Raw genomic sequence first — 24,721 nt, 5'->3', positions numbered from 1 at the left:
GAAGCACCATTTCCCTCTACTCTTTCCACCATGATATTGTTCTGGCCTTTTTGAATGCCTGGGTGGGAAATGCCAGTGGTGACACCTCTTTGGTGCTTTCCTTTAAGGGAGTGATGAGAGGAATCAGGATTAGAAGGATTTGAATAAGACATTTATGTATGAAGACAGTAAACTTCATCATTTACATCTTTTGCTACACCCCTAAGTTTTATCCTTGACTTATCCACAAGTCTTATCAAAATCCATAATTTTGGCCTCAAAACTTGCACTCAACTTATACATGAGGTCAACTTAAAGTCAAGTATATACAGTATATACCTCACACAATTCTATGCCACCATCTTCTGAAGATGCCAGCCACAGATGCAGGCAAAACATTAGGAATGCGCTCTTCCAGAATGCAGCTACACAGCCCTGAAAACCCACAGAAAACTATGGACACCAGCTGTTAAAGCCTTTGACTTCACTAATAGAGACTGTTAAACAGAATTTGTAGTTGTCCACAGAGAGCTCTATGCCACCCCCTGTAAACTGCAAAGCCAAACAAAAGGGGGAAAATGAGTTGTATGTTTCATCTGTCTCTCTCAGCTCCCATTTAAAATTTACAGGCATGTGCCAAGGTAGACTTAAAACTGAGTATTAAGAAAACAAAAATAAGGACCAAGGATGATTTATAAGAATTCACCCTAGATAGCAAGAAAATTGAAATAATCAAAGAGTTCCCATATCTTGGTTCAAACATTGATCAGAACAGAGACTGCAGTCAAGAAATTAGAAGTAGGCTTGGAAAGGGCAGCTATGAAAGAACTGGCCAAGATCCTAAAGTGGAAATATATAATTCTGGACACTAAAGTGAGGATCGTCCACATCATAGTATTCCCAAACACCATGCAGATGTGAGAGCTGGACAGTGAAGAAAGCCTATAGAAGGAAAATCATTTGAGATGTGGGAGCTTATCGCATGGACAAAACCCCCGACTGCACCCCAGTGGGATACAGCTGGGTTGTGGGATCCAGGTGGGAATTATCGCATGTAATTCGCAACCAATTCTGCCAAGCAAGTGCATCCTGGACCCCAGGAGTGTTTCGGAGGCTGCATTTCAAAGTCAGAAACCTCCATGGTGCTGGAGAAGAGTGCTGAGGATACCATAGACAGCCAAGAAGACAAACAAATGGGTTCTAGAACATATCAAGCCTGAACTGTCCTTGGAAGCCAAGATGATTAAATTGAGGTTGTTGCATGTTGGCCACATCATGAGAAGGCATAGATCATTAGAAAATGAATTGTTGCTAGGAAGGTTAGAGGGCATGAGAAAGCGAGAAAGACCATATGCCAGATGGATGGACTGAATCAGGAAGGCAATGGGTCTGAGCCTGCAGGACATGAGCAAAGAAGTTGAGGATAGGGTGTCTTGGAGACGTCTCATCCACAGTGGCACCATGAGTTGAGGTCAGCTCAATGGCAGTTAACAACAAGGTATATAATACAAAATAAGATACTTAAGAACCAATAGCATTCTTATGCTTTCTACAGCTGAACTAGTAAAAACTGCAAAGTACTGATACACCAACACCTCTCTGAAAAGCCAGAATAGCATCCTAGTTGATTATACTGGCACAGGTATGTTGGGAATTTTGATTCTTAGAATAAAATGGCAGGAAATATACATGGCAGAACAGAACAGATTTCAGAATAAAAACATTGACACAGTGACATACATTACACGGCAGAACCATTTCGGAAAAGGAAATGCTTGTGCACTGTTCAATCAAGCTTACAAATGTATCTAGAACATTCATTCACTGTCTTCATACTTGTGACTTAAAAAAATGTCACATAAAATCATCTCAAATTCCTATTATCACAACAATTCTGCAGAACACTGTGATATTCAGCCTAAATAAAGTTTTTATTACTAAGATTTTATATATTTTTAAATCTGTTGCAAGATAAGCATTGAAAAGCAACTGGCACCAACCAGAGGGGAAATTCCCTAGTGAAATTCCAGTTCCACTGATATCCATGGAACTGCATACCCTGCTGTGTTCCTTCACAAGATTCAATCATTATTTGCAATGTTATGTCAACAGAGGAACCTCACCAGGAATTCCCACTCTAAATATAAATACAATTAGAGCACAGTAATATTAATGCACACTTTTTATTATATTAAAATCAGGCAATGGTCTGATACAATAAAAAGGCTGCTTATGGAATACTGTTATGTTAAATTTTTAATTACAGAGGATGTTAAATCCTTACAACTAATATTTTCCTCAAAAGAGTTAATGGAAACATCAATTGTTTATTGACTTGATAGCTTCTGCTTTTAAATGTGACATTTGTTTTTTCTTTCTTTTTTTTACACAAACACTGAATTTTTATTCATAAAACTTAAAAGGAGGACACACTAGATTGTTTGCATTTAAGCTTGCATCCAAGTTTCAGCAGTTAGTGGTCCAAAACAAGAAGTCCGAAAAGGAAGTGATTTGCCAGGAAGCCTTGCCAATCACAGTCCCTATGCCAAGAAGCATGGCAGTGCCATCCCATTCTTTAGGAAAGAGTCCTCATCTTTGCAAAGCATCAGAACAAAATCTCCCCCACAGAGTGGATTTGTCTCTTATGTTGGCAGGCTCTTATAGGGCCAGAAGTAACACACACTGATAACATGGGGCTTGAGTGGAGGTAGTGATCTTCAGCTCAGAGAGCTGGAGTGTTTGTTTCAAATGTCTATATAGAAATCGTTCTTCAACATTTGGCCATTCTCACAGGGCTTAAGCAATCCTGGTAAATTACTGCTCTTTTCACATCAAAAGCCTATCTAATAACATCAGCCATGGCCAGCTTGGCGGTGTGGAAGCAATGCCACAAGGCAGGAAGGGAAAGATACTTGCAAGCAAAGACAGACACTCTTGTTTTCTCAGCTGGTGAAGACTAAATTTATAATTCCCCCTCTCACCCCCCCCCCACAAAAAGGTTGACAAGCATGAAGCAAAAATAACAATAATAATAATATTATAATAATAACAAAATCAGGCAGTTTGCCAGCCACTTACCTTTTTTTTTTTTTTGGCCAGGTGTAAAGGAAAGGATCATAGAAGGGGCAATAAAGAAAGCAGCATCCCAACTATGACAAAGGGGAGATGGGAAAGATTGAAAGACTCCCATATCTGCTGTCCCAAAGTCCACATTACAGGGGAAGGGATATTGCAGAAATTCAATCTATGTCAAAGATTATTGGGAGAAAGAAGAGCCTGCCCCAAATTACTATTGTGTTCTTTAAAAACAAAAAATAAAAACAAACCCCAGACACATTCAGCATTTTACTAGAGCTTGCACAAAGGGAGGGATGACTGAGGATATCAACACATCCCATTAGTAGTCCATATAGCCCAGCCTAGGACTGGGAATTGAAACCTTTGGGCACAATACTTTTGGATGTTATCTTGAGAAAGCCCTACTGGAATGAAGAAGAACTGTGCGAGAGCACAATAGTGCTCTCACATAGCTGGAGTTCTTTTCAAAGGGGCCTGTGCAAGAGAACCTCCTCATAGATTGTGCCTTTTGCATCTACTCTAATAAATAGCCCTGAGCATCAACTCTATTGCAATGAGGGGAGGGAAGGAAGGAGAGAGAAACAAGGGAGATATAAACCCAGGCCAAACACACAGCATTGTGATTGTGTGATGTATGCTTTTTATGCATTTTCACAGTTGAGTTCAATGTGCCACACTGGTCTTGACAGTAATAAATTTAAATAGACTTTTCTTGATACCAGAAGTTCAACTATGTGGACAGTGGTTACACATGACAGCATTATTTGTTATAGCACAACTTATTTTCAAATGAAAAAAAAATTAGTATCATTTACAGTATCTCAAGATAGACTTTCCTTTGCATGGGAACTTCCTTTCCAGTACTTGGAGGTCTACAAGATGCATCTAGAAAATTTACTACTGTGGAAAATGAAGAGAGCTTAAGTTGAATGAAGGGGCATGATTTTTCTGTTTGTTTTTCGTTAATTACTGTAACATTGTCCTTCGGGCGGTTGAGGAAGTTTCATATTTTCTTTAGACATCATTAGACGCCGGAGCTCTTGAAGAACAACTTTGATACTATAAGAATTCTGCCATTTTGCTAGGACTGATATGGCTCTTGGATCAACCTAGAAACACATGACAAATCATAACAATCAGTCTCAAAAAGCTTATTCCCCACCCAACAGACCATGGCCAATTAAAACCAGGTCCAGTATCTAAAGAACTAGATAACTACACAAGAGGGTTGACTTTTAATTCTTGAATCCCTAAATACTCTCAATTATTTTATTTATTATTTAGTTCATTTCTATGCTGCCTTTCTTCTAGACAGGAACCCAAGGTGCCTCACAGATAAAATCATTTAAAAGATTTTACAATAAAAACAATTAAAATAAACTAGCTAAAAACAGTATAAAATGACATTTAAAAACATACAAAACTTACATATCACACCACCTTTGCAATTGAGACTATTCAAAACCAGTCTGTAGTTCAGCATAAGGTAGGAAAGATCAAAATATTAAAGTAAAAAGCATGCCTGAAGTTGCTCTTTTATGATTTTGGCTGAAGGCTGAAAGCATTACTCACAGATAAATAAATAAAACATTTCACAGATCAATCAATAGGATCCAATTTAAATTAGCATGAACTGAATATTAAAGGCATTTTTGTTAATTTTTAAAAGACTGTTACAGTTATCAAAAGGAACTGGGAAAAATAGTAAATATGTCTTTTCCTCCTGTCACAAGATTTTGTTTATTAAACTGTAAGGCCGAAGCCAAAGTATTAGTCCTGACTATAATAGACCCACTGAATCAATATTAACTTAGTAAGTCAATGTGAAGTCGAAGACTTTCATGGCCGACATCCATAGTTTTTTGTGGGTTTTTTGGGTTATGTGGCCATGTTCTAGAAGAGTTTATTCCTGAAGTTTCACCAGCATCTGCGTCTGGCATCTTCAGAGAATGCTGACCTGGAAGAGAGTGGGTATGGACGGGTTGCTTACCTGTAATGCTGGACCTGATCCCCTCCCTCCTCACCATTCCCTTCTCCATTTGTGTCGTGTCTTTTTAGATTGTAAGCCTGAGGGCAGGGAACCGTCTATTATCCCCTCTGTTGTAAACCACTTGGATTCCCAGTGATTGGGCGGTATATAAATAAATTCTATTATTATTATTATTATTATTATTATTATTATTATTGTATTTCTTCGAGTGGTCATCTGCGAATACATACAAATGGGTTGTACTGCGCCTGCGCAGTGCTGCTCAGAAAATTTCTAGAATCACTGGGCAAAGTTAACTTTACAACTTTTTGGCGGCAGCTCTACCCATCCCTTATAAGCCCCGTGCGTTCCTGTTCTTTCCCCAGTTCCGAAATTTATGCCACATAAGCGACATGGGAATGAGCCAATGTAGAGCAGGACACTGAGGGGTAGAACGGGCGGGATTTGTATGTATTCTCAGACGACCACTCGAAGAAATACTGTTACAGGTAAGCAACCTGTCTTTCTTCTTTGTGGTCTCTGCAAATCATACAAATGGGTTAGACTGACAAGCTTCGGTCAGTGGAGGAGGGAGTGTCATGACACCAAAGTAGGGTTCAAATAAAGCTGTGTTTATTAAACAACACAATAAAGTTTCTGAACCAAAAACTGTGTTTGTCATTCTTAGCATTCAAACCATAAGGCACATGCACAAACCATGTCAATTTATAAAATATGCCAGATCTGACAAATAGACATTCACTGACAAGAATTTGTAAACAACACAAGTATTGGTCAAGGTGTCATTATCAAACATGTGAATTCATTTTCAAGGCAGAAAAACTCAGAACAATGAAACAAACCAGAGAATGCAGTGCAAACATCAATGTAAACCTGAAACCAACACTGCCCTCCCAAAAGCTGCATTCCGTTTGGCCCTGGTGTCCAGCCTATAGTGTTTGATGCAAGTCAAGGGCTGGGACCAAACAGCAGCTTTGCAGACATCCTCCAAGGGGACCCCAGTCAGAAAAGTGAAGGATGTCACTACTGCCCTAGTTGCATGGGACCAAACCCTGGCCAGGAGAGGTCCGCCCGACAGTTCATAGCAGAGGTGGATGGTACCAGCCACCCATTTGGAAAGCCTCTGCCCAGTCACAGGCAGTCCCTTTTTCGTTTCTGAGTAGCAATGGAAAAGCCTCTCGGAAAGGCTCTAACCCGCAGTTCTGTCCAAATAGAAGGCCAAAGCCCTCTGAACGTCCAAGGTGTACAAGAGGCGTTCGGTGTTGGTGGCCGGGGTCGGCAACACAATGTCCTGACACATGTGAAAGGAAGACACTACCTTAGGCAGAAAGGTAATGTCAGTACGGAGGGCAACCTTATCCTTATGGAACCTAAAGAAAGGCTGATCCCTCCGCAAGGCACAGAGTTCGTCCGCATGGCGGGCAGAGGTTATGGCCACAAGAAAGACTGTCTTCCAAGTCAACAGCCGCAGGTCAGCTCTGGCCACGGGTTCAAAAGGCTTGAATTGCAGAGTAGACTGCACAGCGTCCAAACTCCAAGCAGGTGTCAGTACCCAAAACCAGGGAATGGAGGTTGTTGCAACCCTTCAGGAAACTCTTCACCAGAGGGTCCCTGAAAAAAGAAGGTTTGCCATCAAACTGGAAATGGGAACAGATGGCAGAAAGGTAACACTTAATGAAAATAAGCCACAGCCCCGAATCCAAAAGTGTCATCAGGAACTCCAGCACAACTGGTGTCGACACTCAGGATGGAGAGGCTTCTCGCAGAGAGGAAATCCACAAACGTTTTCCACTTGGAAGCGTAGGACTTCTTGGTGGCTGGCTTCTGGGCAGCCAAGATCACTGTCCGTACTGAGGGGGGTAGCGAGTCTAGGGACGGAGCCTCCACGCCACCATTGGCAGATTCTCGATGTCCGGATGATGGACCCGGCCATTCTGGAGAATGGGAAGATCGGGACGGAACTCGAAATGGAGAAAGTCTTTCTGAGAGAGGTGGAGCAGGGACGGAAACCACGGTTCTCTCGGCCACCAAGGAGTGATCAGGATGGAACATGAGCAGTCCCTTGTCATCTTGGAGACCACTCTGGTATCAGCGGGAATGGAGGGAAGGTGTATAGCATCTCTCCTGAGCAAGCAAAGGCGAATGTGTCTCTGAGGGAGTCCTTGTTGCGCGCTCGGGAACAGAACTGGAGACAGTGGCTGTTGAGAGCGGTCGCGAAGAAGTCGATCTGGGGGGTTCCCCATCAACTGAAGAGGTCATCAACCACCTCAGGGTGGAGCCTCCACTCATGGCAGACGGTGGAAGACCTGCTGAGATGGTCGGCCAAGTCGTTCTCCTCTCTTGGCAAGTGGATCGCTTGTAGCAGAATCCCTCTCGGGATGCACCAGTCCCAGATGCGGAGCGTGATGTCAAGCAGGGTCTGTGACCTAGTGCCCCCTTGATTGTTGAGGTAGTACATGACTGTGGTGTTGTCCGTCAGTAGAAGTACTACCTTGCTGGAGAGGTTGATCTCGAAGGCTCTCAAGGCCTTTTCCACAGCCAGCATCTCGAGGGCGTAGATGTGGAGAACCTGCTCATCCAGAGACCACTTGTCCTTGATGAAGAGGTTTGACATGTAGGCGCCCCAACCTTCCATGGAAGCATCTGTGGTCAGGGTGACCTGGGGCTGAGGAGGAGAAAAAGGCATGCCAACGCTCTGGGAGTCGAGCCACCAACAGAGCAAGCGGGATACGGGTCTTGGGACCGTGGGCCACTTGGACAGAGAGTCTGTCAATGCATTGAAGGCCAACAGGAACCATGACTGGAGGGGCCGAAACCGTAGCCTTGCCCATGGAGTCACAAAGGTTGTGGAGCCCATGTGTCCCAGGGCTATTTGGAAGTTGCTGGCCCTCACTCACCTGTGAGCGAGGCAGGTCCTGACTGCAGTGCAGAGAGTGTGGAAATAGTCCTGAGAGAGATAAGCGACTCAGTCTTTGGAGTTGAGGACGGTGCCGATAAACTTGATCCGTCTGGTTGGGGTGAGATGGGACTTGTCCAAATTCACCACGAGCTCGAGGGAGGAGAGGAACAACAAGGTGAAGTCGACGTCTCTTTGCAATTAGTTCATGGAGGGGGTCACGAGGAGCCAGTCATCCAGGTACGGGAAGACTCTGGAGCCTTGTTGGTGAAGATAGGCCATGATTGCAGCCATGCACTTGGTGAAGACTCTTGGAGCTGTGGAGAGGCCGAAGGGAAGTACATTGGAATGGTACATGTTGGGACCGACGGCAAAGGACAGGAACCTCCGGTGACTCTCTTGAATCCCCACATGGAAGTACGCATTCTTCAGGTCAATCATTGCAAACCACAGGCCCTGGTGCAATAAGGGCAAAATAGAGGCGAGAGTTACCATTCGGAATCGATGGTAGACTAAATACGAGTTGAGGAGTCTCAAGTCTAAGATTAGTCTAATGCCACCATTGGTCTTGGGGACCATAAAGTATCTGGAGAAAAATGATCTACGGGTCTGAGAGGGATCAACGGGTGAGATTGTGCCCTTTGCCAAAAGAGTGCGTACTTCGTTGAGAAGGATGTTTGAGGGGAGTGGAAACAACAGCTCCAGTTGGAGGGAGCTCTTCAAACTCGAGGGCATAACCCCTACAGACAATGTCAAGGACACAAGAGCTGGAAGTCACAGTGGCCCAGGTGTTGGAAAAGGGTCTCAAAATTTCGAGGAAGGAGGAGCCAGGGGAGACGACGGAGCACGCGGCCAGCCTTCAGGACTTCTTCTTGCCCTGGTCAGTATCTTGCTTTCAGTATTCTTCCTGTAACGAGCAGGGGGCTGGCAAAGGCCAGAAGAAGAAGAGGACTGGGATGGGTAACACTGCCTTTGCTGCTCCTGCTGTTGGTATGGACGGTCCTGTTGAAAAGACCTCTGGCCCTGTCCATACCACTAGCGCTGACCTCCAAACCACCTGCAGGAAGAAGACTGTGAAGGTGTGGACATACCGTGCTTCTTAGCTGCGGCCTTTATTCTGTATTTGAAATTGAGGTGCTTGTCCGTCTCCCGGTTGAACAAGCCAGCCTCATCAAAGGGCATGTCCTCAATAGTAGCCTTCGCGTTCTGGTTCAGGTCCAATGATCGGAGCCACGCGTGCCTCCTCAAGGCTATGGCTGCTGCTATGGATTTGTCTGAACAATCCGTAGAGTGGCGGGCAGATGTAATCAGCCAACTACCGATGGAGTGGGCCTCATCCCAGATCTCGGTCAGAACGCCCTGGGTCTCATCTGGGACATCCGGGATGAAAGGAGAAATCCTCTCCATCAGGCACTGTAGTTGGCCACCTTGAGTCCCAAAACGGAAAAGGGATAAGCCTTCTTAGCCAGGCCATCAATTTTTTTGGCTTCCCGGTCTGCCGAGGAGGTGAAAGTCTTTGGGGTGAACGACTGCTGGGAGCCTTCAACAATAGCTGAATTCTGTTTGGGGTTAGCAAACAGCCAAGAAAATTGAGACAGGATGATCCTGTACAAGGACTCAATCTTCCTGGTCGTGGGCACAACAGAAGCCGGTGCGTCCCAAGAGCGCTTAGCAATTCTATCTAGGGACGGCAGCAACGGGATGAACGCTGGCGTAGGGACCTTCCCATGGACCCGTCTGTCGATGGGGTCAGCAGCAGCATCCTCGGTGTGGGTGATCTGGAGATCAAGAGCATTCCCCATCTTGATGATGTGCTCCGCAAAGGAAAGCACATCATCAGTCAGCGAGGAGGCACCTGGCTGAAACAATTCCTAAGGAGATTGGTAGCCTGTCTCATCAGAATAAACCAAGTCCATGTGAGACACACAAGGGAAGTGCTGCTGGGACCTGTCATGATCAGAGTCTGAGGCGTCACCTGCATCGGAAAGCAGGGTCTGGGTGGCAGCGACCACAGAAGAATGAGATGGCGGTACCGAGGCCACCACGGAGACTGAAGCCGATGGTGCCGAGGCAGATTTCATCACAGGCGCCGGTGTAGGCCTCAAGGAGACCGTCATAGAACAGGTCCGAGTCCTCATGCTCCAGATGGCGAGGAGGCTGGTGAATCTCAGCCTGGTAGACCACGACCCGAGGAACTGGTGTAGGGGACCGACAGCACTCAGAAGAGCCTCTGTGAGGCGACAGAACCAGCAGGATTTCTATCTCGTCGTCCAAGACCAGGTGGAAAGCCAACATCGCCAGCAGAGAAGAGACCGAAGCCGAAGCTGGTGTATGACGGGCATGGGAAGAGCCATGAGGAGAACCATCTCCCAAATCCAAAGGCCTCTTCTTGGAAGATTTGGAGCTCGAATCCTTTAGGGAGCTCATATTCTTTTGTAAGGGCTGAAACCTTCTTGGAGCCCGACTTCTTGTGTATAGTCTTGTCCTTGTTAGAGGACTTACGACTTGGACTTTTCGAGTGCTCCTTCAGACCCAGCATCCTCTCGGGACAGTGGCACTTGGCTCAATGGAAGAGCTTTGGGCCATAGCGGCAGACGCCACAGGTACTGGCTCCAATGCGGCCGGTGCAGAAACAGAGCGGGAGGCTGACAGAGGCAGGAGAGCCTGTTGGTACAGAGCAGCTTTAAGGTGGGAGTCCCAATTCTTCTTCGCCTGTGGAGTCAGAGACTTGCAAAGAGTGCAGGTCTTGGGGTTGTGGGCCTCCCCAAGGCAGAGAAGACAAGAAGTGTGCGGGTCCTGGCCGGGAATCTTACCCCTGCAGACGTCACACTTCTTAAAAGGAACCAGGGACATCGGGACCAAATCACAATCCAAATCGTAGTCGTTCAACATGCAGAGAGAATGGTCAACAAAACACGAGGGGGTCAGATTGAGAATGGTCAAACAGCCCGAGGTCAAGAATTTCCAGTGAGACAAGCAGAAGTCACAGAAGCGAAGTTTCTAAAGCAGCTAAGACGGCGGAAAGAAGGAACTGGGGAAAGAGTGGGAATGCAGGGGACTTATAAGAGATAGGCGGAGCTACCGCCAAAAAGTTGCAAAGTTAACTTTGCCCAGTGATTCTAGAAGTTTTCTGAGCAGCACTGTGCAGGAGCAGTATAACCCATTTGTATGATTCGCAGAGACCACGAAGAAGAAATATACATACTATGTGATCCTGGGTAAGGAGTGATCCTCATGTTAATCTGTGTATTGTTCTATTGTTGATGGCCTCCTCAGGGTAAGAGGATATGCAAAAGAGGATTAGTGTCTGCTAATTGGTGATTATTGTCTGCTGGAAAAGCCCCTGACTCTGAGTAGTTTCCCATTTGCATTTGCTGAGTCCTGGTTTTGGTGTTCTTCAGGACTGGTATCCCAACTTTATTTACTTTAAGGGTTTCTTCTTTCCTGTTGAAGTTGTCCAAGTGTTTGTGGATTTCAATGGCTTCCCTGTGCATTCTGGCCTGATAGTTGTTGGCATGGTCCAGAATTTCAATATTTCCAAACAGCATTTTGTGCCCAGGATGATTTATAATGTGTTCTGCTACTGCTGATTTTTCTGGCTGACCCACTTTGCAGTGTCTCTCATGTTCCTTGACTACGTTTGGTGGTCCCTATGTAGACTTCTCCGCAGCTGCATGGTATACAGTAAACTCCTGAGGCTGTGAGAAGGTCTCTCTTGTCCTTTGCTGAGCACACCATTTGCTGGATTTTTTTGTTCGGTTTGTAAACCATTTGTAGGTTGTGCTTCTTCACCACTTTGTCTATTCTGTCTGTGACTCCTTTGATGTATGGTAGAAATACCTTCCCTTTGGGTGGTTGCTTGTCTTCACTCCTCTGAGTTTTTCTGAGTCTGGCAGCTATTCTAATGTCTGTCAATATTAGTAAGTCAATATTTGTGTCACTTCTATTGATACACTGGGTCTAACTCTAGTAGGGTCTAAAAATTGGATTTGGACCTAAACTTTCACACTTCCTTCAATTCACCAACAAGGCACTTATATTCAATTTCTTGCATTATGCAAATTAATTAAATTGAAACAATTTAAAAAGTAATTATGAAAGGAAGAGGAGCTAAAATGCTATAAACAGACAGCTGTAAAACAAAATTATATGTTTGTGATTATAATAACAGAAATATTGTAAAGAAGAATGAACAAATAAAAGCCTCTATGCTTAAACAGATGCATTTAATTATTCACTCCTGAAAACTTACTATATTTAAGTAATGTTGTGATACAAATAGTGAAAAACTTACCACTCCATTAGAACTATTTACTCCATTCATATTAATTTTTGTTACAAATCTTACAAATGGAGGTGCTTCTGGATATTTAGGCCCACATTCTATTTTAAGGCTGTATATTCTGTTTTCATAAATTGTCTGGAGGGGAAAAAATATCAGTTTTAGATATTTTAGATCTGAAGAAAGGTCACATTTACAAGAGTTTCAGATTAGTAAAATTGAATTTTGTCTCCTCTTCACTCCCACTGCTAATAAGGACAGGTTGCTTACCTGTAACTGTGGTTTTTCGTGTTGTCATCTGCGAATCCACACAAATGGGTTATTCTGCACCTGCGTAGCATTTCCGGATCGTACTGGAATCGCTAGGGAAGACTTTTTGGCGGTAGCTCCACCCACCCTCTATATAGGCAGGATATCTTCCTGCCCTTTCTCAGTTCCAAAAGGTCCGCCATAAGAGCAGACAAGGAAGAGAGAAGGACACAACAGAGGGGAGGATGGGCGGGATTTGTGTGGATTCACAGATGACCACTCGAAGAACCAGTTACAGGTAAGCAACCTGTCCTTCTTCTTTGTGGTCTCTGCGAAGCACACAAATGGGTTAGACTGGCAAGCTTGTTCCTCTGTGGAGGAGGGAGTGTCCTGGCAATAAATAATAATAATAATAATAATAATAATAATAATAATATTTATTTATTTATTTTATACCGCCCTGTGGCGAACCAATCCGGGCGGTTGACAACAGTAAATATAACAAGAGTCAAATATAAAATTAAAAACATTATAATCCCTCCCCTCCTTAAGAAAGTATTAAAAAATATGACAGATTAAAAACACAATATCAAAACATAAAACATAATTAAAACAAACTAAAATAAACTATTAAATCAGAAAAGAGTGTCAGTGTCATTATTTGACAGGTGCCAACTAACCTTAGTGCATTCCGGAAATGAGAACAGCTCTGCCAAAGGCTGCTTCAAGTCGGTGTCTGATATCAAGTCTGTAGTGCTTGATAAAGGTCAGAGGTTGTGACCATACCACAGTCTTGCAAATGTCCTCCAAGGGAATTCTGGAGAGGAAGGCTGAAGATGAAGCTACCACCCTGGTGGAATGGGCTCGAATTCGAGCAGGCAGAATCTTCCCAAAAATCTCATAAAAGATGAGGATTGTGGAAGTCACCCATTTGGAGAAACGTTGAGGTGTGACTGGAAGCTCCATTTTGGGGTTGGAGTAGCAGACGAAAAGTCTGGGAGAACGATGAGAGGATGCAGTGCTATCGAGGTAGAAGGCTAGCGCCTGCCTGACATCAAGGAAGTGGAGCCGGCGCTTGGTGTCGGTGGACACGACCTTTGGTAGAAAGGAAATGTCCAGACGAAGGTATGGTGAGTCCATATGGATGGCATAAAGTTCACTGGCCCGGCATGCTGAGGTAATGGCTACCAAGAAGGCTGTCTTCCAGGTGAGGAGCCTGAGGTCACAAGAAGCCAGAGATTCAAAGGGTGAGGTAGCGAGTGCTACCAAGACGAGCTGGAGGTCCCAAGCGGGGATAGGGATCACTGCCGCTGGTCTCAGGTTGGCAAGGCCTTTGAAGAATTTCTTCACAGGTGGGTTGGTGAAGAAAGATGGGCGGCCAGAGAATTGGTAGCGGGCACAAATGGCCGCGAGGTAGCATTTTATGGACGAAATGTAAAGTCCAGATGCTGAGAGGTGGTGGAGGAAGTCCAAAATAATGAAGACACTGACTTTCGAAGAGGTGAGTCCCGCTGAGGACAGAAAAGTCAAAAATTTACCCCACTTAAGGGCATAAGAGCACTGGGTGGAAGGCTTTTGAGAAGCCAGGGTGGTTTCTTGGACCAGTACCGAGAGCTAAGTCAAGGCTGGATCCTCCACGCCATGAGGCGGAGAGTGTCCATGTTGGGGTGGCGAACCCGACCGTCGTGAAGGGTCAGGAAGTCAGGACGGAGCGGCACAGGCCAGAATTGATTGTTGGAGAGATGAAGGAGGGGGTGAGCCACAGCTGTCTCGGCCACCGGGGGTGATCAGGATCGCATCCGATCTGTCTGTGCATAGCCTTGCTACTACTCTGGTGATGAGAGGAAATGGGGGGAAGGCGTAGAACATTTTGCCAGACCTGGAGCAGAAGTGGTTGCAGTGAGTGTTGAGATGAGAGGCAAAAAGGTTCACGTCCGGCGTTCATCACAGAGAAAAGAGGTGGAGGGCAACCTGAGGATTCAGTTGCCACTCGTGACAAGAGTCTGGAGTCCTGCTCAGCTTGTCTGCAAGCTCGTTTTCCTCTCCAGGGAGGTGTATGGCTTGCAAGGTGATCCATTTTCGGATGCACCAGTTCCAAATTTGAAGGGTGAGGCCGAGAAGAGTGACCGACCTGGTACTGTCCTGCTTGTTGATGTAATACATCACAGTCGTGTTGTCTGTGAGGAGGAGGACAACCTGGTTTCGCAGGGAGGGTTCAGTGCCTTCTGTACCGCCAACATCTCGAGAGCGTTGATGTGGAATTGGCGTACTTTGGGAGACCATCTCCCGTGAACCAAGAGGTTGTCGAAATGGGCTATGCAACCCATGTCTGAGGCTCTGGTGGTCAGTAAGGTCTGTGGTTGTGGCAGAACAAAGGGAATGCCCACCAAGACATTGCGTGGGTTGAGCCACCAGCGGCGAAAGTGGGCGACAGGCCGTGGGTCATCGAAGGCAGGGTTGAAGACCGAGAGGAGCCATGACTGAAGGGACGCATATGGAGGCAGGCCCAAGGCGTGACATATGTCATGGAAGCCATATGGCCGAGGGCGACCTGAGCTGTTCATGCAGTGATGCGTTGGAAGGCAAGGCAGCAACGAATTGCAGACCTGAGACTGAAGAACCTGTCGTGAGGAAAGTATGCTCTGCAGGTCATGGAGTCAAAAGTGGCCCCTATGAAACACACCTGCTGGTTTGGGCAGAGGGTGGACCTTTCTCTGTTGCTCATGAGTCCCAAGTGGTGAAGAAGAGAGAGTGCCGACTCGAGATTGAAGATGAGCATCTGTCTTGGACAAGGTAAGGAAAGACGATGATGTTTTGTTGGCGGAGGTATGCAGCTACAACCGCCATGCACTTTATGAAAACTCTTGGTGCAGTGGAAAGTCCAAAGGGCAGTACTCGGTACCGAAAAAAGTCAGGGCTGACAGAGAAGGCGAGGAGGTCCCAGTGGTCTTCTCAGATGCTGATGTGGAAATAAGCATCCTGAAGATCCAAGGTGGCGAACCAGTCTGACTCCTGCAGGAGAGGCAAAATGGAAGCCAGGGTTACCATGCGGAAACGCTTATAGGCAATGAAAGAGTTGAGAAAATGCAAGTCCAAGATGGGACAGAGGCCGCCTGTTGCTTTCGAGTCAATGAAATATCTGGAGAAGAGACAATGTTGGGTCTGGGACGGAGGGACGGGCTCAATGGCTCCTTTTTGAAGCAAGGAGCGCACTTCGTCGAGAAGGGTGTCTGAGGTGGAGTGGTGAGGATGATGCCCCTTGGGGGAGAGGATTGGAGCTCCAGGGCATAACCCCTACAGACGATGGAAAGCACCCAGGAGTCGGATGTTATGGAGGCCCAAGAATGGTGGAAGTGGGCCAGGCAATCCCCAAAAGGAGTTGTCAGAACAGAGTGGGCTGGGGAGCTTCAGAAGCGGCGCTTGCCTTGTTCTGAATCCTTCTTATGGAATGGTTGTTTGTATTTTTGTTTTTGTTGGCATTTCCCTTGTTGTTGGGGAGGGAAAAGCTGTTGTTGGTAGTCCGCAGACTAGTTGGATCTGCCCTGGTTGGGGGGATAGGGAGGTCTTTGCCATCCTGAACAGCATTGAGAGAAAGGAGGCCGAGAAGTTGAGGAAGAAGACATGCCGTATTTACAGGCTGTGTTCTTCATTTTGTTTTTGAAGTTGAGCTTCTCATCAGTCTCCTTATGAAACAGTCCTGTGGCATCGAAGGGGAGCTCTTCGATGGCCTGTTTGGCTTGAGGCGTTAGGTCTGAAGACCTTAGCCAGGCGTGGCATCGCAGGGCCAGGGCGCCCGAGAGTTGTCGGGAAGTGCAGTCAGCCGAGTATCAGGCCGCTGAGATCTGGTGCAAGACCAGTGCATGAGCTTCTTATCCTCAGGGAGGTCTTCATACAAAGGAAGAGCTCTCTCCCAAAGCTGCTGTTGGTAGGCAGCCATACACACTGAGTAGTTCTGGATTTTGAGGTCCAGGACCGTGGAGGCGTAGGATTTCCGTGCCATGGTGTCGAGCTTATGACCCTCTTTGTCACTGGGTTCAAAGCTGTCTTCGGGGCCAAGCGAACCTGTGAGGCTTCCACAATTGCTGAATTCGCACAAGGGTGCTCAAAAAGCCAAATCTCTTCCGAGGGTGTGATATGGTAGAGATTGTCAAGTTTCTTGGTGGAAGGTTGGGCCATGGACAAAGTGGGCCAAGAACTCTTTGCAATCCTGGACACAGATAGTAGGAATGCAATGGAGGTCGGAGTTGGGACCTTGTCCCGAACTCTCTCATCAATGGGATCAAGAGCTTGAGAGTGTGCATGGAGGACTTCAATGTTCAGGGCTTTGCCCATCTGGATCATTTATTCTGAAAATGAAAAAATGTCATCTGAAGGAGGGGGGACCTTAGGAAAGGCAAGAGCCTGCGACTGTTGAGCCTGAGTGTAGTCAGAGACGGAGTGATCTGCGGATGCAGTGGAAGCTGACCTGGTCCTGGTGTGAGCCGAGAGGGCCTGAGTGGTTAGCGGTCCTGGCAACGAGGGACGCACTTGCAGGGAGACAGCAGAAACTGACTGTATGGGTCGGACTGGTTCCACTCGGGAAGCCAAGGAGAGGCGAGACCAAAGTGGAATGAATGCGGCAGATGACCTTGGAGGAGGCAAGAGAGGTTCAACAGTTTGAAAGGTTGGCATAAAACAGCCTCCGCGGACTTCAGAAGGATCAAGAGGCAAAAAATAAGTGCTTGCGGCTTGATCAAAAACAACATCCCGTCTGGAGGGTTCAGCAAGGACAGAGGATGCATCATAGTCCTGTTCATCCTCGAAACAAACGACCTCTGAAGTCTGGGAGAGTCGGTCCGGTATCAGCACCTGGGTGAAAAGAGAAGGTTCCTCTTCACTCTCCGAGAATTGGTAAGGTTCAGACAAGGAATGCAGAAAAGTGTCTGGTCAGGCCCGGGAGTCAGGACGAGGAGACAACTGAGGTCGAGGCACTGGTTGGGCGCATGGTACCGAGCCCAGTTCGGTATCGGTGGGCTGGGTGGGCACGTCGGTACAGGACTGGCGGTTGGAGTCAGAGTCCGGGCAGGGACAGGACTTTTTCCCGGAATGGTGGGATGAGTCCTTGGACTTGTCCTGAGACTTGTGCTTTCTTTTCTCCAGTTTGGAGGAGTCTGAGGACTTATTCCTCTTTGGTGAGGATGGGTGGCCAGCCACATCTTGGTCCAAAGACCTCTGTTTGTCTGGGGTTGGTGACCCAGAAACTTCCAAAGAGGGTTTGCCCTCGGCAGCAGTAGCCTTGGCAGGGACCCTTGGAGGAGACAAAGGGGTAGTGCCCTCGGCAGCAGTAGACTTGGCAGGGACCCCTGAGGCCAGTGATGGGAGCTTGCCCTTGGCAGAGGCTCTTGAGGTGGAGAGAGGCTTCAAAATTTGCGCGTAGAGCATGGATCTCAGGCACATCTCCCTATTCTTCCTGGCCTGCGGAGTGAAGGCCATGCAGTGAGGGCAGGAAGCAGGGCCACGGCCCTCACCCAGGCAGAGGAGGCACAAGGAGTGTCTGTCGAGTGCCGGGATGTTTGTCCCACATTCAGTGCCCTTTTTAAAAGAGTGTATGCAGACACCTTTAGACCAAAGCCAAGGGACGAAGAGAAAGAATTGTCAAGAAGCCCGAGTTGTTACCGTTAATCAGAGTCCAAAGCCAAGTCCAACTCACAATCCAAAGAGTAGTCAAACGAAGTCAGAGCAAATGCAGGAAATGAAAGCGAAAGCTAAGGAAGGAGAAATTCTGAGCGAGGTTCCTAAACTGCTCACGCGGCAGACAAAAGGAACTGAGAAAGGGCGGGAAGACAGCCTGCCTATATTGAGGGTGGGCGGAGCTATCACCAAAAAGTCTTCCCTAGCGATTCCAGTAGGATCCGGAAATGCTGCACAGGCACAAAATAACCCATTTTTGTGCTTCGCAGAGACAATGAAGAAGAAACGTAACATTCCTTGTATAGATTTCGTGATACAACATAAAATAAGTCTCACAATGTAGACGGAAATGCATGTCTAATAGATTAACAGAGTCTTCTTGTCATTTATATAATACATCACTTTGCCTCCTCTTTTGACCTATAATTAAATTCAGATCCCAGTTTCCTTCTGGCCAAACTCTGCCATTTTGTGATGAACAGTTGTCAAAACATTAGGAAGAGTTTGTAGCTGAGTAGGCAGAATTACAAGTTGGTTTTCCACTTAATGACTGTTTGGAATCAGTACTTGTTGCACCAACTGAAGCTATTTCTCCAGGAGGTATTTGGATGTTCATATCATAATTTTAGGGAGGTGTGAAGGACATTACAGAGAAGGTGATGGGAAGAATTAGTGAACCTCTCTACACAAGCAAAAATGTTAGCAGATTGCTCACTGGATCTTTATGTCCAAGCCCATGTGTGTTAAAAAGTGATGAATTAAGCCATATTCAGAGTGTATGCAACACTCACAGAAGAGGAAAAGATACAGAGAACTTGTCTTAGAGATATCCTGAGCACTTTTAAAGGAAAAAGGAGGCATCACAGAATATATGTAACCATCCACTGAGGAATAACTTTAACAGTAACATGGGGAAATACACTACATGGTATATGGTATTTTATTAAATTGCTATGTAGGTAAGTATGAAACTTTGCCTCATCAGTTCCTGTGATGCCCAGTGGTAGTTTTCTTGAAATTGTATTAGGAATGATAGATCGTGCATGGATTTTCAAACAGCAGTTGCAGCAAACTAACAGTGAATCCTGTGCAATCTTTTAAGACCAATAGACTTATTAAAACAGTTATTTAATCACAAGTGGCTTGAGTTCCAGAAGGGTACCTGTCCTAGTCTGTTGCAGCAGGGAAGCAAGTCCATGGGATAAACTTTTGTGAACTGCAGCCCACTAGCATCTGAAGAGTGGGAAGCAGTCCAGGAAAGCTTATGCTCAATCAAAGGTGCCACAAGGCTGTTTTTTGTACTTGCATGCAAGTGATGGACAGAATCCCTAAAGATTTTGGCAACATTCACATATAGCACCAAACCATAATTTAGCATTATGTGCCTGGAAAGAAAGCAACAAGTTCACATGCTTCCTTCTCCTCTCTCCTCTTCCCATGGAACCAAGAAGAGAGGCCTGGGAAGTTTTACTTTTGTAGATTCTTGGTTTATTATAGCCCATGAATAAAGAATTACGGCTTAAAGTAAGCTAATTGGTGAATCAAACCAGCAAAGCAAACCAGGGTTTGTTGTTAACTTTGTTTAGAAAATGACTAAAGTACCTGTTAACCATGATTCTCAGGTTTGTACCTAACAAGAAATCATGAATTTGCTAAAGTAAAACTGTCTTATTCAAGCTCCCAATTGCATAGAGGAGGAAAAGGGAAGGTACAGTACATTAGCAAGAGACTATGCTTGGACTCCTTTCTGCTTGCTTACACCATAGATTGGGAGGATGTACCCAATGTTTCAATTGGTTTTAAACTGTTTTAGTTTTATCTGTTATATTATTTAATATGCTTTCAGTCAATTTACTTTGATTTTTTTATGGTTTTAAATTGTTTAAAATGGTTCATGTTTAAAATGTGTAAATTGCTTTGAAATGTTTAGATAGCATGCAGGATAAAACAAACAAACAAACAAATAAATAATGAACTGTGTACCAATGCCAGAAAATTATAACAATGTTCCATAATCTTTCCAACAGTGAAGCTATCATAAATTTTACCAGCAAAGTAACATCTAGACTCTCACAGAGACAGCTGGAGTCTGGGACAAGACAGGGAGGAGGAGCCAGAGGTGTGTGCCTGTGGCTCCTTCTCCCCAGCGCTCAGAGACAGCTGAATGCCGGGAAATAGCAGGGAGGAGGAGCAATGGGCGTACACATGCCTGTTCCTCCTCCCTGACCCATGCCAGGGGAAATGGTGTTGTGTGCCACCCATGGCACACATGCCATAGGTTCGCCATCATGGGGCTAAACTATTTCCTCCCAAATCAAACAGAAGTCCCACAGATCATTCTTGATTAACAAGTGACACTCACATAGACCTCAAGAGTGATCCTAGTTGTGCTGTAATATGCCTGTAATACAAAATCCAAATTGTACCTGTTCACAGTTTGTACATGTGCAAGAGAGGAGGGAAAATTGTCCAGGTATGCCAGAAGGTGTGCATGTGTCAAAGGAATGCAAGATCAGGCTATCTTAATACTCAGTATCATTTTTCACATAATATAGTACCAGGCACTACACTCTTGAAATTACAAGAAGAAAACATGCACACACACAATTAGTTTGGCAAATCTGCAAATGAAAGACACATCTCTAAAGATTTATAAGATAACTTATTTTCATTTAAACCGCTGCTTACTCTGGGAGGTCCAATAATCATGCCTGTCCATCTTGTAAGTGTCATATCTTCATCATCTTCAAGACCCCAACTAACTGTTCCATCTCCTACTCCTTTCTGACCTTCTTCAAGTTCTTCCAGCAGTCGAAAATTACGAGGAACTTTTACTCCTTTAAACAAATAAGAATGAAGATAAAGTAAGATTGGATAGCTTATCTGATATTTCTGAATAGTGTGCCAAACATTTTGTTAATTAACAATGGAGTAAATCCTATTGTGATAAATGAATTAAGTGGGAATAAAAAGTGAAAATAAGAAATGATATATATATATATATATATATAAGAGGTACATTAAACACAAAATATTGGTGCAAACAGTAGCGTACACCTATTTCACTCACTCAGTCACTCAACAACAATTTGCAACCAAGGTTAATGTCCACAGAAAATTTCAGTTTCACAAAATAATGAAAATCTAGAAAAAAAAAGTGAAATCTTCTAGAAAAATTTCAGATGAAGAAACTATTGTGATATGGTCCAAGACTCATATAGGTTTGTACAATTGAAAAAAAAATTGTTGCAGAAGTGTACAACTCTGAAGATATCTCAGGTACTCATTATTTGTTCTCGTTTATTTTGTGAGGAAGAAAATGAAGTGAAACAACACCTTTATCACTATTGGCTTTCCTCTGCCTCGCCATGGATTCAAAGGCATATGGTGCAGCTTGAACTACTTTTCCATCCTTTGGTCAGCAGGCAGCTACCTGTATGGGTCATTTGAGTTCTTACAGTATCCATTACTGTGAGAGCAAAAACCCAGTGTCCCAGATTGGTTAGCTCAGCAATAGGTTTGGAGGTGGAGAAGAGAGGTAAGTGAATCTGAACTCTCCCAAAAGGCGAAAGAGGGAAAGGAAAGGCAAGAAAAGTGGTAAAAGTACATGTTCAAGAATAGGTTAAACAAGCAGGGGAGAAAACCCACAGAATTAAAACGGTAACCAAAAATATTTTTTTTGCCAAATAATATAAAAATGCAGTGTTTTCACACTGTAAAAATGTACAAATAACCCTCAGTGTGATCCAGATAGTGCTGCAGCATGCCTGTTCTACAGAATTCAAATTCAGAAAATGGTACCTGTTCATAGTCTGTATGTGTGGAAACAAAAGAGTGGGGAGGCCTGACTAGCACCCCAGAAAGTGTTCTTTATTCAAATTGTGCATGTGTCAAAAGGAATGCATGAACAGGGTCTCTTAATATTCAGTATCTTTTTTTCAGATAACATAATACCAGATGCATAACTAAAACCTTGAATGCACAAATGTCTCAGCATGAATACATCTAAGAGACATTTAAAGCCAATACACAAACAAACAAACAAAGAAAGGGTGCACCACTGTCTGGAGATTATTCTAGAATCATAGAATCATAGAGTTGGAAGAGACCGCAAGGGCCATCCAGTCCAACCCTCTGCCATGCAGGAAATCGAAATCAAAGCATCCCCGATAGATGGCCATCCAGCCTCTGTTTGAAGACCTCCAGAGAAGGAGACTCCACTACACTCCGAGGGAGTGTGTTCCACTGTCGAACAGCCCTTACTGTCAGGAAGTTCTTCCTAATGTTGAGGTGGAATCTCTTTTCCTGTAGCTTGCATCCATTGTTCCGGGTCCTGTTCTCTGGAGCAGCAGAAAACAAGCTTGCTCCCTCCTCAATATGACTTCCTTTCAAATATTTAAACAGGGCTATCATATCACCTCTTAACCTTCTCTTCTCCAGGCTAAACATCCCCAGTTCCCTAAGTCGTTCCACATAGGGCATGGTTTCTAGACCTTTCACCATTTTAGTCGCCCTCCTTTGGACATGCTCCAGTTTCTCAACATCCTTTTTAAATTGTGGTGCCCAGAACTGGACACAGTATTCCAGGTGGGGCCTGACCAAAGCAGAATACAGTGGCACTATTACTTCTCTTGATCTAGACACTATACTTTTATTGATGCAGCCTAAAATTGCATTGGCCTTTTTAGCTGCTGCATCACTGTTCACTCATGTTCAACTTGTGGTCCACTTGGACTCCCAGATCCCTTTCACATGTAGTTTCATTCAGCCAGGTGTCCCCCATCCTGTATCTGTGCATTTTATTTTTCTGCCCTAAGTGCAATACCTTACATTTCTCCGTGTTGAATTTCATTTTGTTAGCTTTGGCCCAGCTTTCTAGTCTATTCAGGTCATTTTGAATTTTGATCCTGTCCTCTGAAGTATTAGCTATTCCTCCTAATTTGGTATCATCTGCAAATTTGATAAGTATGCTCCCCATCCTGTCATCCAGGTCATTGATAAAGATGTTCAATAACACTGGCCCCAGGATAGAGCCCTGTGGGACCCCACTGGTCACTTCTCTCCAGGATGAAGAGGAACCATTGTTGAGCACCCTTTGGGTTCGGCCGGTCAACCAATTACAAATCCATGTAACAGTTACCTTGTCTAGCCCACATTTTACAAGTTTGTTTGCAAGAATGTAATGGGAAACTTTGTCAAAGGCCTTACTGAAATCAAGATACACTACATCCACAGCATTCCCCTCATCTACCAAGCTGGTAATTTTATCAAAGAAAGAGATCAGATTTGTCTGGCATGACTTGTGTCTCTGAAACCCATGTTGACTTTTTGTGATTATGGCATTGCCTTCTAGATGTTCACAGACCCTCTGTTTAATGATCTGCTCTAGAATCTTTCCTGGGATTGATGTCAGAGTAACTGGACGATAATTGTTGGGATCCTCTTTTTCCCCCTTTTTGAAGATGGGGACAACGTTTGCCCTCCTCCAGTCTGCTGGGATTTATCCTGTTTTCCAGGAGTTTTCAAATATTATTGCCAATGGCTCCGATATTACATTTGCCAGATCTTTTAATACCCTTGGATGTAGTTCATCTGGTCCTGGAGACTTAAATTCATTTAGATTAACAAGGTATTCCTCTACTATCTCTTTACTTATTCTGTACTGAAATTCCCCTAATCTCTCCTCTGCTCCATTATCCTCAGGTTGAGCACCTTTTTCCTTTTCTGAGAAGACTGAGGCAAAGAAGATGTTGAGTAATTCTGCCTTTTCTCTGTCTTCTGTTAGCATTTTGCCATCTTCTCCACGCAGTGAGCCTACCATTTCCTTCTTCTTCCTTTTGCTGCGGACATATCCAAAAAAGCCCTTTTTATTGTTTTTAGCCTCTTTAGCAAGCCTGAGTTCATTTTGCGCTTTAGCTTTTCTGACTTTACCCCTACACATACCTGCTATTTCTTTGAATTCCTTTTTCGTGATTTCCCCCTTTTTCCATTTCTTATACATGTTCCGTTTAAAACTTAGCTCAGTTGAAAGTTCTTAAGTCATCCATCCTGGTTTCTTGAGACACCTCCTGTTTTTCTTTCTCACTGGAACTGTCTGAACTTGTGCCTTCAGTATCTCCCTTTTGAGAAACTCCCATCTGTCCTGAACTCCCTTCCCTTTTAGTATTTCTGACCACGGGCTCTCCCTCAATACTTCTCTAAGTTTATTGAAATCCGCTCTCCTAAAGTCTAGAATACGTGTCTGACTATGTCTGGCTTCTCCTTTCCATTGTATAACAAACTCCAGGAGAACGTGGTCACTTCCACCTAATGATCCTACCACTTGCACCCCATTAACCAAGCCATCCTTGTTGGTTAGGATCAGATCTAAAATAGCTGACCCCCTTGTTGCCTCTTCCACCTTTTGGACCATGAAATTGTCTTCCAGGCAAGTGAGGAATTTGCTAGACCTTGAGGATTTTTCTGAGTTTGACTTCCAGCAAATATCAGGATAGTTGAGGTCGCCCATCACTACTACATCTCTCCTTTCTGTGTGGTCATCTGTTCTAGAAAGAGATCATCCAATTCCTCCGTCTGA

General features: G+C 44.8%; 1 protein-coding gene across 2 annotated transcripts in view; it reads right to left on the bottom strand.

Moving 5' to 3' along the window:
* Positions 1 to 3,674: 3,674 nt before the first annotated feature.
* LOC149315660 (ubiquitin-conjugating enzyme E2 variant 1-like) overlaps positions 3,675 to 24,721 on the bottom strand; it is a 42,655-nt gene continuing 21,608 nt past the window's right edge. Inside the window, exons 1-4 of one of the 2 annotated variants that reach the window (XM_089513843.1) lie at positions 21,481 to 21,718; positions 20,833 to 20,981; positions 12,238 to 12,363; positions 3,675 to 4,166 (exon numbers count right to left, since the gene is read on the bottom strand). In XM_089513843.1, the coding sequence (XP_089369969.1) occupies positions 4,020 to 4,166; positions 12,238 to 12,363; positions 20,833 to 20,981; positions 21,481 to 21,514 (456 nt within the window). In that variant the 5' untranslated portion in view covers positions 21,515 to 21,718 and the 3' untranslated portion in view covers positions 3,675 to 4,019. Of the gene's footprint in view, positions 4,167 to 12,237; positions 12,364 to 20,832; positions 20,982 to 21,480; positions 21,719 to 24,721 lie in introns of those variants that run through there. The other variant, XM_089513842.1, reaches the window with a different exon arrangement.

The sequence above is a fragment of the Sceloporus occidentalis genome, unplaced genomic scaffold, assembly GCF_023333645.1.
Source record: "Sceloporus occidentalis isolate IW3139 unplaced genomic scaffold, rSceOcc1.0.p SCAF_3, whole genome shotgun sequence".
Classification (NCBI taxonomy): Eukaryota; Metazoa; Chordata; class Lepidosauria; order Squamata; family Phrynosomatidae; genus Sceloporus; species Sceloporus occidentalis.
Note: the sequence above shows the minus strand (reverse complement) of the source record. Positions and strands in the feature narration are given on the sequence as shown.